This window comes from Tursiops truncatus, chromosome 10 (assembly GCF_011762595.2).
Source record: "Tursiops truncatus isolate mTurTru1 chromosome 10, mTurTru1.mat.Y, whole genome shotgun sequence".
NCBI classification, from domain to species: Eukaryota; Metazoa; Chordata; class Mammalia; order Artiodactyla; family Delphinidae; genus Tursiops; species Tursiops truncatus.
This window is the reverse complement of record NC_047043.1, coordinates 64,176,777-64,191,076: the sequence shown is the minus strand read 5'-3', so window position 1 is coordinate 64,191,076 and position 14,300 is coordinate 64,176,777. Positions and strand designations below refer to the sequence as shown.

Below are 14,300 nucleotides of genomic sequence, written 5' to 3'. Positions count from 1 at the left end.
TCTGGGAAGATCCCACATGCTGCAGAGCAACTAAACCAGTGTACCACAGCTATTGAGCCTGTGCTCTAGAGCTTACGAGCCAGAGCTACTGAGCCCATGTGCCACAACTAATGAACATGCGCACCTGGAGCCCATACTCCGCAACAAGAGAAGCCCCCACAATGAGAAGCCGCCGCTCACTGCAACTAGAGAAAGCCCATGCAGAGCAATAAAGAACCCAACACAGCTAAAAATAAATAAATAACTAAATAAATTTATTTATTAAAAAAAAACAAAAGCCTTAAAGAAATTAAAAAAAAAAGTGTAATCTGCTGGTTTTGGATGGAATATCCTATAAATATCAATTAAATGTATCTGGTCTGTTGTGTCATTTAAAGCTTGTGTTTCCTTATTAATTTTATGTGTGGATGATCTGTTCATTGGTGTAAGTGAGGTGTTAAAGTCCCCCACTATTATTGTGTTACTGTTGATTTCATCTTTCATAGCTGTTAGCAGTTGCCTTATGTATTGAAGTGCTCCTATGTTGGGTGCATATATATTTATAATTGTTATATCTTCTTCTTGGATTGATCCCTTGATCATTATGTAGTGTTCTTCCTTGGCTCTTGTAACATTCTTTATTTTAAAGTCTATTTATCTGATATGAGTATTGCTGCTCCAGCTCTCTTTTGATTTACATTTGCATGGAATATCTTTTTCCATCCCCTCGCTTTCAGTCTTTATGTGTCCCTAGGTCTGAAGTGGGTCTCTTGCAGACAGCATATATATGGGTCTTGTTTTTGTATCCATTCAGCAAGCCTGTGTCTTTTGGTTGTAGCATTTAATCCATTCACATTTAAGGTAATTATTGATATATATGTTCCTATTACCATTTTCTTTCTTTTTTTAAAAAAATGGTATTTTATTTATTTATTTAATTTATTTTTGGCTACTTTGGGTCTTCGTTGTGGCGCACGGGCTTTCTCTAGTTGCGGCAAGCGGGGACTACTCTTCGTTGCAAAGCATGGGCTCTAGGTGTGCGGGCTCAGTAGTTGTGGTTTGTGGGCTCAGTAGTTGTGTTTTGTGGGCTCAGTAGTTGTGGCTCACGGGCTCTGTAGTTGTGGCTCATGGGCTCAGTAGTTGTGGCTTGCGGGTTCTAGAGCACAGGCTCAGTAGTTGTGGCACACGGGCCCAGGTGCTCCACAGCATGTGGGATCTTCCCGGACCAGGGCTCAAACCCGTGTCCCCTGCATTGGCAGGCGGATTCTTAACCACTGTGCCACCAGGGAAGCCCCTTACCATTTTCTTAATTGTTATGGGCTTATTTTTGTAGGTCCTTTTCTTCTCTTATGTTTCCCACTTAGAGAAATTCCTTTAGCATTTGTTGTAGAGCTGGTTTGGTGGTGCTGAATTCTCTTAGCTTTTGCTTGTCTGTAAAGCTTTTGATTTCTCTGTCGAATCTGAATGAGATCCTTGCCGGGTAGAGTAATCGGTTGTAGGTTCTTCCCTTTCATCACTTTAAATATATCATGCCATTCCCTTCTGGCTTGTAGAGTTTCTGCTGAGAAATCAGCTGTTAACCTTATGGGAGTTCCCTTGTATGTTATTTGTCATTTTTCCCTTGTTGCTTTCAGTAATTTTTCTTTAATTTTTGTCAATTTGATTACTATGTGTCTTGGCGTGTTTCTCCTTGGGTTTATCCTGCCTGGGACTCTCTGCGCTTCCTGGACTTGGGTGGCTATTTCCTTTCCCATGTTAGGGAAGTTTTAGACTATAATCTCTTAAAATATTTTCTCTGGTCCTTTCTCTTTCTCTTCTCCTTCCTGGATCCCTATAATGCGAATGTTGTTGCATTTAATGTTGTCCTAGAGGTCTCTTAGGCTGTCTTCATTTCTTTTCATTCTTTTTTCTTTATTCTGTTCTGTGGCAGTGAATACCACCATTCTGTCTTCCAGGTCACTTATCCGTTCTTCTGCCTTAGTTATTCTGCTGTTGATTCCTTCTAGTGTATTTTTCATTTCAGTTATTGTAATGTTCATCTCTGTTGGTTTGTTCATTAATCCTTTTAGATCTTTCTTAAACATTTCTTGCATCTTCTCGATCTTTGCCTCCGTTCTTTTTCCAAGGTTCTGGATCATCTTCACTATCATTATTCTGAATTCTTTTTCTGGAAAGTTGCCTAGCTCCACTTCATTTAGTTGTTTTTCTACGGTTTTATCTTGTTCCTTCATCTGGTACAGAGTCCTCTGGCTTTTCATTTTGTCTATCTGTGAATGTGGTTTTCCTTCTGTGCTACAACAAAGACCCAACACAGCCAAAAATAAAAGCAAATAAATCAAAAAATTAAAAATAAAATACATGAATAAAATAAAATAAAAAAGGGAAACTCAGGTGGAAGGCAAGAAGGGAAAAAACAACTGAAAAATATGGTTATTAGAAAACAAGGGAGATTGAATTAAGTCCAGCTATAACAGTAATTAGAATAACTATAGATGGGTTCAACTCGTTAAAAAGACAAGCTCTCTTGGGCTTCCCTGGTGGCGCAGTGGTTGAGAGTCCGCCTCCTGATGCAGGGGACACGGGTTCGTGCCCCGGTCCAGGAAGATCCCACATGCCGCGGAGCGGCTGGGCCCGTGAGCCATGGCCGCTGAGCCTGCACGTCCGGAGCCTGTGCTCCGCAACGGGAGAAGGGAGAGGCCCATGTACCGCAGAAAAAAAAAAAAAGACAAGCTCTCAAATCAGACTTTTTTTTTTGTAAACCAGACCTGTTCAGTAGTACGTTGTCTGTCAGAGACGACACAGGATAAAATTGAGGGAATGGGAAAGTACATCAAGTGAGTATGTCATCCAGGGAAAGACAATGATTGGCTTAATCCTTTTTTTTTTAACCCACTTTTAGAATCAATTTTACATATATCCTGACAGGAGAACAGCATAATGAAATTGTTTTCATTCAGCTCCTTTATTCACTAGTGAGAGCCACCTGGTAAACTCTGAGCATTTTCAGATGTTTTTTTCCTTCCTGTGAATTGCTCCAACCTCTGTGTTAGCGCTTCCAAGGTTCTGTATCGATCTGGCCCCATGTTTTCTGTTTCTCGAACTCTTTTATTTTATAACTTTATTTATTTAATTTTGGCTTCGTTGGGTCTTCGTTGTTGCACACGGGCTTTCTCTAGTTGTGGTGAGTGGGGGCTACTCTTTGTTGCAGTGCAGGGGCTACTCTTTGTTGTGGTGCACCGGCTTCGCATTGCGGTGGCTTCCCTTGTTGTGGAGCACGGGCATGTGGGCTTCAGTAGTTGTGGCACGCGAGCTCTAGAGCTCAGGCTCAGTATTTGTGGCGCACGGGCTTAGTTGCTCCATGGCATGTGAGATCTTCCTGGACCAGGGCTCGAACCCACGTCCCCTGCATTGGCATGCAGATTCTCAACCACTGAGCCACCAGGGAAGCCCCTCTCTAAAACTTTAATTCTCTCTAACTTTACTTGCCTGATGTCTATAAGGCCCAGTTAGCTCTGCACCACAGTCCCCTTTAAAGACTGCTTGCCCAGAGCTGGAAGAAGCCAGTGTTTCTGAAATAGAGATTTGAGTTGCATGCATATGAGGGTTAACACTGTTGGTGGAGGGGGAGATCACAGCTTAGGATGTTGTGAAAGCAGTGAGGATTCTGGCTAAGAGTTGATTGTTGTCTTAATGATAATGCCAGATGCTGGCCTCTGAATACCTGAGGTCAGAGGGTGGGCTTAAGGAGTGGACTCATCCTCAGAGTGGCATTTGGCCTGGAGAACATCTGAGAGGCAAGCAGAGAGCAATGGAGCAAGGAGGGCAGGCATGAATATGTTACAGAGCCTCAGCCATAGGTCAGGGTATGTTTTCATTGTGATGATAATGACCGGACATGCCTAGGATCAGGAAATATCTCAGTAGAAAGGTGCCAGGAGACCAGAGGCTTAACCAGAGTATCTTTTAGGAGCAGTGGGATCCTTATTTGGAGATGTAGCCTCTGTTTTCAGAAAGTTTGTTGCATGAGACTCGGTCACATTTGAGAGTGAGGTCTTGCTTCACGTCAGGCGTTTCCTACCGTTGCCTACTTCCTGGCTTGCAGTGCCCTAGGGTGTGCTCTGAAGTTGCCTGGTGACAAGTGACCAATGCCCAAGCGTTTCTCAGATACAAGTCACTTCTGCACAGAGGTCTTGCTTTTTGATTTGTCTGTCAAAGGTAGAGTAAAAAAACAAACAAAAACTTTGTATTATATAAGTTTTCAAGCATATAAAAAATATCCTTATGTAATCAATGTTGGATTTCTTTTTGACCGAATTTACTCTAAACTACTGGCAGTATTTTCTAGAACATTTTAAACGAATGTCAAATAAAATTTTTCTTTTTTATTTTCTTTTTTTTTTTTAATTAATTAATTTTTTTGGCCACTCCATGCGGCCTGCAGGATCCCAATTTGCTGACCAGGGATCAAACCCATGCCCTTGGCAGTGAAGGTGCAGAGTGCTAACCATTGGGCCACAGGGAATTCCCTGTTCTCTTTCATTTCAACCAGAATGTTGTTGTCTGTTTAAGAAGTTGATAGGTCTTGGATATTTGTAGTGGCTTTATATGGATTTTTGCCCTTTTAAGTTCAGGGAATAAAATAAGTTACCAGTGAACAGTTACTAATAAGGGGAGTGTTAAGCCATGTGCCTTGAGGTTCTGTATGTCAGAAATTTAATTTCACTATCTTGTAGTATCTCCAGACCTGGGATAACTGGGTCTGCCATATCAGACCAGTCTTGGGTAGTGACTTTCCTGCCTGCATAGGAGGCTGGGCATACCGGCATCACAGTGGACAGGCCTTAAGTGTATGCTTAAGTCACCTGTGTGGCAGAAGAGAGTGCCCTTGGCTCTGACAAGCCTTACTTAAGGAGCTGCCTGAGTTCTTGGACTCCTTTGCAGCCGAGATGAGGCTCAGTGAAGCAGATGCTCTTCAGGATTGGAGAAGGTGCGTTTCCTTATGGGTGGGTGAGAGGCTGGGGAGCCCTCTTTCCCCCTCCCTTGCTGTGACCACAGAATGTGAAGCAGAACTCAGTTCCTGACGCCCATTTAGGCCCCTGGATAGTTCCCTGACATCTGCCTACAGTGTGGGTACAGGATCACTCATCTTTGTCGCCACGTCCCACTGTCTTCTCAAGGGGAACCCTGGTTGACATCAGATCACATGAGGTTGGGCACTCTGCAGGGACAATGCATCTTAATTATATTCTGTATTCTAAAAATGACCCCAAATCTAGAAGGAAAATCACAGTTGTACATATTTGAAACAATGCAGACAACTCACTTTCTTCTGCATGTGCCTATATGAATTTTAGTAGAAAATTTGATAAAACTGATATCAGGTTTTTTTGGGGGGAGCCGCACCATGCGGCATGTGGGATCTTAGTTCCCCAACCAGGGATCGAACCCATGCCCCCTGCAGTGGAAGCGTGGGGTCTTAACCACTGCACCGACAGGGAAGTCCCGTTTGATATCAATTTAAGATTTGGGGCAATTAGCCCTTGAATTAATTAGTGTGAAAGTAGGAATAAATCTAAAATAAGATGCTGTGAAAAATATTGAAACATGAGTTTGAAACAGAGGTTATTCACATTTGGTAAATTTAAGGAAACAAAAGGAATTTCCTCAAATAGCACAGTGAAACTAAATCGCCATTTTCCTATTCTGTTATACTTATAGCCACCTGTTTAATCTGGGTCAAGTACTTTGGAGGAAATTCATCTCTTATTACCATTTTTCTTTGTCTTTCACTGGTAACTCTTAAAATTTAGGGAAGCTTATCATTTGTAAATCAAACTAGGATGCCCTGAAGATCAACCTTGTGTTTTATCCTACTGAAAGATTCAGTATATGACCATGTGGATGAATGAGACATGAAGATCAATTAATTTCTTTACTCTCACTTAAATAAAATTTGTCTTGAATTAGCATGAAAATGGGCTTTTTGCAATTAATTTTAAATAACTGAATACGGAGAACATTTATTTCTTGAGAAGAGACCTAAGGCATTAAGTAGGGCTTGCTTTTTGCAAAATATCAGTAGCATTGTTTCTGCTTCTCTCTCCCAGATCAAGCACTGCGCCTAGCAGAAATTTTACTACCTCTCCAACATCATCAGCAAGTCCCTATTCCTCAGTATCTGCCTCTCCCATTTCAAATGGTGATAGCACTAACACCTCTGGGATGCACAGTTCCGGTGTCAGCAGGGGGTAAGAGCAGGTCCTTTCACTTTGCTTCCTTCCCCGCTGAGTCCTTTCCCAGGCCGTACCTGGACAGCTCCTCTGCTGCTACACTAAGCATAGTGGGATTAGGGCTCCCCATGGGAACATGCTGCATGTAGTTTCTTGCTCCATTTCATACCCACAGTAAATTGTGCCTCCTAGTTCTGATGTACATTGCTTTTCTTCCTGCGAGCTGGTGTTTTCCCCACAGCCTGTCAGTTGGTGGTCATGGAGGTCACTGCATTTGTCTGTGAAGGAATGGGCTGGTTGTCTGGCAGAATAGCTACGCGGGGATGATTGTTGGCTGTGGGAGGACCCTGCCTGTTTCCCCTCCGCATGGCTGTGATCCTTTCTCCGAGTGTTTCAGGAGTACCTGCCATATAGCACAGACAGGGTGGAAGAGGAAGGTCAGGAGAGAGAGAGAGTGCCTGCACACTCAGGCACAGTCAAGACTGAGTGTGGCCTGGTGGGTGGCGGCAGGTGCAAGCTTTGATCTTGGTAACCAGTGTTCTTCCCCGAAGTCACCTGGCAGTTAGCCTTCTGGAGGGATACAAAATTAGCATTTACCAAAGCTGAGAGCAGAGGATTCAAACAGCATTTCTCCCCTTAAGGATGTGCTCACCACCCGTTGTCATGTCAAATCAAAACAGGGGGTTGGGGGGGCTGGAGGGCTGGGGAGGGGAGTAAAGAGACCTTGTCTCACGGGGTTATTATCAAGTGAGAATTCTAGAGGCCCCCACGGAGCCCCAAAAGGCATCCTGAGGGCATGTGAACAGCACTCACTTTTATTGCTGATGTGGGTTATGTTTTCCAGTGGATCTGGCTTCTCTGCTTCGTATAATTGTCAGGAGTCCCCATCAACTCACGTACAACCTGGGCTCTGTGGACTTGGAAACCTGGGAAACACCTGCTTCATGAACTCCGCCTTGCAGGTAGAGGGCAGAGCTGCCATCTCAATAACACTGTGTCTTCACAGTACTTGAGGCTCAGGTGGGAGTGGCCTCTAAGGTGTTGGGAGGATCTTCTCCCAGGGGTCCCTAACGACCCTTTGTTAGTACTTCAGGGATCCCTGCCAAGGCACGTCCCACTGGGTAGTACAGAATGGCCTCATCAGTGTTCCTGGCCTCAAAATGTCTTCTTAATCAGTTCTAGGTTTGATTTTACAGTAAAAGTATGTTGAATTTTGTTGACCATTGGGGAATGATCTCAGAAAGTACTGGAATACTTGCCTGGTTGGTCTCTAATGGGATGAGAACTCACAGCAGCTGCTACTAAGCCAAATTATTCCTGCTTGAAGTTGACCATCTTTTCACCAGTGAGCCATCTCACCTCATGCCCCTGCTTGGAGAAAATCCTAAAATCCTCCCTTTGAAACCTCATTTATTCATCCATCAAATATTTTTTGGGCACATACTATGTGATGGTACTGTTTTGGGCATGGGCTGGGGTTAGGGTCCAACTACAAAGTTAGGAGGGCACAGTCCTTAGTACTGCCTTCACTTCTGACACCAGCTGCAAATTTGGGGCTCCCTACACCCTCGGTTTTGTTAATTTGCTAGAAAGACTTGTAGACTCACCTAAAGGTAATTATACTCACAGTTATGGTATGTTATAGGGAAAGGATACAGATTTAACATTAGGCAAGGTTAAGAAGGGAGTAGGGCAGAGTCTAGGAGGGTTCTCAGTGCAGAGCTTCTGTTGCCCTCTTCCAGTGGAGTCAGGATGCTTTACTTTCCTGGCATTGATGTGTAACAGTAGGCATGGAGCATTGCCAGGTATGAAAATTCACTTGAGTTTTGGTGTCCAGAATTTTTATTGGGGCATTATTATATGGCATGACTGATTGGTTGCCCAGTGGTTAAAGAGAAAATTCTTGTGAATTGGTGAATGTATTCAAAGATTTAAGGCAGAAATACCAATCATGCCTATCTTCTTTCAGCACCCCAAATCATTTTACAAGGCAGGATACTCTGATACCAAAATATGACAAGGAATTTCTAAAGAAAATTTTAGACTATCATATCTCATAACTGTAGACACAAATAATGTAGATAAAATTTTAGCAAATCAAAATCAATGATATCTAAATAAAAGTGGTAACACATAACAAGTAGGTGTGGTTTGTGCTAGGAAAACCAGGTTGGTTTAACACCTGAAAAATTAATCAGTCTTTTAACACAGTAACAGAATGAAGGAGAAAATAATGTGATCATCTCTATAGATGTAGGAAAACTCATTTGATAGAATCCAATACCCACCTTCATTTTTTAATTTAAGCAGTTAAAATTAGTATACACAGGTACAATATTATTTATTGTTTTTTCTAATTATCCTGATTTTCCCCACCCAGAGTGTTTTGGCTCTAGTAAAGCATTTTGCCTTCGGCTTACTTATATTTTGTCTTCTCATGAAATAGTGGAATGTCGCAGTCACTTCCAATGAAAAAAAATATCATCTTAAAATTATTATCTTCCACTGAATAGAAAATTACTGTGTGTCAGGCATTTGGGATATACAGCTTTTGCCCTCAGAGAGCTTGTCTCAGAAACAATTCTTAGGCAGTAAGTGTGAGCTCCCTCCAAAACAGTGTCCCTGAGAGGCTAGTCACAATGTGGCCACCAGCCGCTGGGAGGCTGTGCCTTACTGTTATGAGCCCTTCAGAGAATCTGCTGAGCACTTCATTTTGTTGGCGTGACCCTCACTGGTCGTTTAGAACTGGGTTTATCTTGTGTCTCTGTGTGCTCTCCAGAAGTGGTGTAAGCTGTGATCGTGTTCTCTTTCAGTGCTTAAGCAACACTGCACCACTGACCGACTACTTTCTCAAAGATGAGTATGAGGCTGAAATCAACAGGGACAACCCTCTGGGAATGAAAGGGGAAATTGCAGAGGCCTATGCAGAGCTCATTAAGCAGATGTGGTCTGGAAGGGATGCTCACGTGGCACCTCGCACGTTCAAAGTAGGTTGACGTATATACTTCCTTTTTCCTATTTTGGGGAGAGTGGTTTTGTGTTGTAATGAAGCATTCCTTTACTGCATTTTGGGATTAAGATGGGCTCCGAGACTAAAAGCACTACATGATCAGATCCTTCTTTTCTGTTCAGTCATTTAGCACACACTTAAGTGACTCAGCCCCCACCTCTGGGCCGAGGATACTTCAGATAATCATTTGTATTGTAAGCTGCTTGTTCAGAATGCTGTATTCTACAGTGGCATTCTTTTTTTTTTTTTCTTTAAGTTTTTTTGATGTGGACCATGTTTAAAGTCTACTGAATTTGTTACAATATTGCTTCTGTTTTATGTTTTGGTTTTTTGGCTGCGAGGCATGTGGGATCTTAGCTCCCTGACCAGGATCGAACCCACACCGCCTACACTGGAAGGTGAAGTCTTAACCACTGGAGCATCAGGGAAGTCCCTACAGTGGCATTCTTTAAATGGTTGACACCCTAAGCCAGACCATAAAAATTCAGTCAAATTTCCAGTATCATCTGAAGGGTGCTCCCAGGTTCCCTGAGGCTGGAACGTGTACCAACTGTGGTTTGAGTTGGGTCCCCTAAGTTAGGAATTGGGCTGACATTGTCGGATGTTGGTATGAGGGACAGTTCTCACTTGGGTCCCTCAGCTAGGAAGATGGGAAGATGGGTGAACTGCATTGGGCACTTGGAGCACCTCAACCTTCCATTGCCCTGAATGTTTTTCGCTGCTGAGGGGGAAGTGCCTTGCCTCCATGTGTTGAAATCTGGAAATCCTGTTTGGTTCAAGGAGCCTTCATGAAGCATCTGATTCACAGATGAAAAAAAATATAGCACCTAAGCTCAATGAGAAAATTAAAATCTTAGATTGTTTATTGAAATTGAATACAAATTCTTTTCATTCCCATGGCACATTAATCCCTGGGAAATATATGCAAATTACTATTCCCAGAGTTTCTGTTTCTGAAGGTCTAGGGTGGGGCCTGAGAAGGTGCATTTCTGTCAAGCTCTCAGATGATGCTAATGCCACTGCACTCTGAGGATCAGTAGTGTAGAGCAATACAAGGCAGACACTTACTTAGGGCTAGGAGGGCTCTTATGTACAGTGCTCTTATTTAGGGCTAGGAGGATTCCTCTGGCTGATGCAGGTACCATTTGTAAACTTCTTAGGGAGACTCTGAACCAAAGAAGGTGGTTGGAGAGGGATTCGTGTCTGTACTTAGGAGATGTGGCTACTGAGGGAGTCACTCTTTACTCCTCTCTTAGGGTAGTGGCCCGGGTTCCAAGTCTGTAGTTGTCCTGGATTTCAGATCTTAGCCCTCTTCTCTCTGGTAGGAACTGCTGACCTTTAGGCCCTTGAGGAGTTAATCAGGCTACCTGGAGCAAGGGTGTTCTCCCTTACGGTACCAGCAGACTGCAAATTTATTTATTTATTTATTTAAAAAATAAATTTATTTAGTTATTTTACTTATTTTTGGCTGTGTTGAGTCTTCGTTGCTGCACGCGGGCTTTCTCTAGTTGTGGCGAGCGGGGGCTACTCTTCGTTGTGGTGCGTGGGCTTATTGCTGTGGCTTCTCTTGTTGCAGAGCATGGGCTCTAGGTGCACGGGCTTCAGTAGTTGTGGCACATGTGCTCAGTAGTTGTGGCTCTCGGGCTCTAGAGCACAGGCTCAGGAGTTGTGGCGCACGGGCTTAGTTGCTCTGCGGCATGTGGGATCTGCCTGGACAAGGGCTCGAAGCCCTGTCTCCTGCATTGGCAGGCGGATTCTTAACCACTGTGCCACCAGGGAAGCCCAAAGTTATTTTTGATGACAATTTCCTATCTGACTTCACTGGTTCTTTATAACTTACGCCTTCTGATGTGGTTGCTTTTGTTGTAGACTCAGGTGGGACGTTTTGCCCCTCAGTTTTCTGGCTACCAACAACAAGACTCTCAGGAGCTGTTAGCCTTTCTTTTAGATGGATTGCACGAAGATCTGAACCGAGTGAAGAAAAAACCGTACCTGGAGCTGAAGGATGCCAATGGGCGGCCAGATGCGGTATGATATTGAAGACTTTTGAAGAAAAGTATTCCAAAGAAGCTGCCTCCTATTGGGAGGTGCAAGGGCATTCTTCTGGTCATGGAGTATTGGTGCCAGGGCTCTGGTTGCCTCTCACTGTTGTTTGTGACGTGGACATGAGGTCTAATATGGAAATGTGTTGCACGTTACAAAGGGGCTAACTCTAGTTACCCCTGATGCTCCCTCTTGGGCTTCTTCAAGTTCGAGTCAGTTTGTTTAGTATAATTACATTGGTGAACCAGAGACTAGGGCACCCTGAAAACTGTAAAGTGCCTGTAGTGTGGGCCCTTGGGATTATTGAAATCCATTAAAATCCATCCATGATGATTAAAATAGTTTTTATTAATGTTATTAGGGCACTTACATTTTTTTGCCTTGATTTTCAGATCTATGAAGAGGGAATTTAGTATTTAAGCTACCTATCACATTGGGATGATCAATATGAATACTTCAAAGTAGCATTCACATCTTAAAGGAAAAACCATGAGCTAGCTGAACGATAGCATAAATTAAAAGCTCACTGAAGGGACTTTGGATCATTGGAAGCCCTATAGGAGGCAGTCCTTCCCCGGTCAGGTCCATGTGTCCACAGTGCTCTCAGTTTGTCTCTGTCCCGTAGATCCTGCATCAGCACTTTGTTAAGTGTAGGATTGGGCATGGAGCTGGCATGTGGAATGAGTTTGGTATGCTAAGAGCAGTCCTGGCCCTCACTGGCCTGGACCAAGTTCTTGGCTGCACAGACTGCCTCACAGTCTATTTCAGATTTTGCTGTGAATCATTCTGGATGCAGAGGCTAAGAACTGGGGGATGTTGAGAATGTCTTACTTATCCCCTTTGCTTTCTTCCAGGTTGTGGCAAAGGAAGCCTGGGAGAATCATAGGTTGAGGAATGACTCTGTGATTGTGGACACGTTCCATGGCCTCTTCAAATCTACCTTGGTTTGCCCAGAATGTGCTAAGGTTTCTGTGACCTTTGATCCATTTTGCTATCTAACTCTCCCACTGCCCTTGAAGAAAGATCGAGTTATGGAGATCTTCCTGGTTCCCGCTGACCCTCGCTGCAGACCTACCCAGGTAAGAGAAATCGGCACCCTCATGGTACCCCTCGTTGTGAGTGGCTATCAGACCCAGAGTGGGGCTGCTTCCATCTGTTGCAGCAGCAGCTCCATCAGCTGCCTCTGAAACCCCTTGGCACTTGCCTTGAGTGTGTGCCCTTGTCCTCCCTCAGATCTTTGTGTAATCCCATGTCATTCAGGCATATTGTGAAGGTTCTCTGGACTTCTCTGTCACCTTTTCCCCTATGCTCCATTCATTTGACTAAAGGAACCTGGCTGATCTGCTAAGAGATCCTTGAATCTGAATGTTAGGGGACTAGAAACAGTACTTCCCTTGGTTATGTTCACCCCTAAATCAGCTAGGAGAGCCTTGCCAGAACAAAAGACCAAATGAAAGGTGTGACAGGCCGGTCTTAGTGTCCAGCCCTGCTGATGGCTCACTGCATGCTTCTTCTGGCTTTATGACAAGGACTGGTTGGCAGTTTGTATAATTATAACATTTCTTTAAAGGAAGTAGTGAATGGCTCTGAAAAGTTAAGAAAAAAATAAAGCAATGTGTAGGAGGGAAAGAGATGGTCCAGCTTCTGTGGTGCTACCTGAATAGAGAGGCAGGTGTTGATGCAGACGACTTGCCTATTTGCTCAGCTGGCCACCCATCTGGGCCCTGAGCTCACCACATACTGTTTCTGGTGGGGCACTTCTGCCCTCCGTGATGCCTGCTCCTCCCAACTCATCTCCCACCCTTTCCAGAGCACCCTTGTCACCTCTCCCATCTCTCCTTTGCAGTACCGTGTGATTGTGCCGCTGATGGGGGCTGTGTCTGACCTGTGTGAGGCTCTCTCCAGGCTGTCTGGCATTGCTGCGGAAAACGTAAGGCGAGCTGTTCAGTGGCATTCAGCCTATTGGGGGCAGTTCATAGTCCTTTGGAGTTAAGTTTCAACCTTGTAGCCACTTTTGTGGGGTAGGTCTTATCAGCCAGCACACATGTGTTTATATCTGAATGCCTCAGACCTCCTGGCCCTTGTTCATTTTGCACACTGTGCCTGAGACTGTCCCTTCCAGCCCTGGGAACACTGTCTTTCCTCCACTGAGGACACACTAGCTATGGTCAGAGGGCCAGGACTGGGGATTTGCTCTCACTTTGCCTCCCCTTCCTACCTGACCTCATCTGTAATGTGAGAAGCTGGAAGTTCTTTCCTGTCCCAAACTCTGTAAGTCTGTGGAGTGACTTGATAGAAATCTTTATTTAAAAATAATTGCTAGGACTTCCCTGGTGGCACAGTGGTTAAGAATCCACCTGCCAATGCAGGGGACACGGATTCAATCCCTGGTCCAGGAAGATCCCACATGCCGCGGAGCAACTAAGCCTGTGTGCCACAACTACTGAGCCTTCGCTCCAGAGCCGGCGAGCCACAACTACAGAGCCCGCGTGCCACTACTGAAGCCTGCACCTAGAGCTGGTGCTCCACAACAAGAGAAGCACGTGCACCACAACGAAGAGTAGCCCCCGCTCGCCACAACTAGAGAAAGCCCACACGCAGCAACGAATCCCCAACGCAGTCAATAAATAAATAAATTTATTTAAAAATAAAAATAAAATAGAAAAATAAAAACAATTGCTCACGCTGGCCTTTCTGCTGAGCGTGGCGCTGTATGAAGGTGGGGAAAGTGAAGACCTCTTGCTGCCCGAGGATCCATCCTCCTGGATGCCCCCAGCCCCTCCCTTGTCCCAGCCCTGGTCAGTGCCCTTCTCCTCCCCACTTCCCTTGCACCCCTGCTGGTTTCAGGTGGTAGGTCTTGGTGGTTGGGGTTTGGTCTTTTCTGCTATGTGCTGAGGATGGCTTGGGGAATTCCGGCCCCAGGGAACACCCCAGAGGATTCTGGGTTACTGCTGGTCTCTGGTCAGCACTCACTCCCCACCATTCCTGCCACTGGAAGGCAAATCCTGTCATAAACCTTGGGACAGATACAACATGTT

At 44.5% G+C, this 14,300-nt stretch overlaps 1 protein-coding gene across 16 annotated transcripts in view; it reads left to right on the top strand.

Moving 5' to 3' along the window:
* Nucleotides 1-14,300, top strand: part of USP4 (ubiquitin specific peptidase 4) — a 49,402-nt gene that overhangs the window by 20,014 nt on the left and 15,088 nt on the right. For 8 of the 16 annotated variants that reach the window (XM_033864949.2, XM_019931656.3, XM_019931661.3 and 5 more), the window contains 6 exons: nucleotides 6,087-6,227; nucleotides 7,054-7,171; nucleotides 9,023-9,196; nucleotides 11,089-11,247; nucleotides 12,117-12,341; nucleotides 13,109-13,192. In XM_033864949.2, coding sequence (XP_033720840.1) covers nucleotides 6,087-6,227; nucleotides 7,054-7,171; nucleotides 9,023-9,196; nucleotides 11,089-11,247; nucleotides 12,117-12,341; nucleotides 13,109-13,192 — 901 coding nt within the window. Of the gene's footprint in view, nucleotides 1-4,712; nucleotides 6,054-6,086; nucleotides 6,228-7,053; nucleotides 7,172-9,022; nucleotides 9,197-11,088; nucleotides 11,248-12,116; nucleotides 12,342-13,108; nucleotides 13,193-13,631; nucleotides 13,893-14,300 lie in introns of those variants that run through there. The other 8 variants (XM_073787931.1, XM_019931657.3, XR_012323998.1 and 5 more) reach the window with 8 other exon arrangements.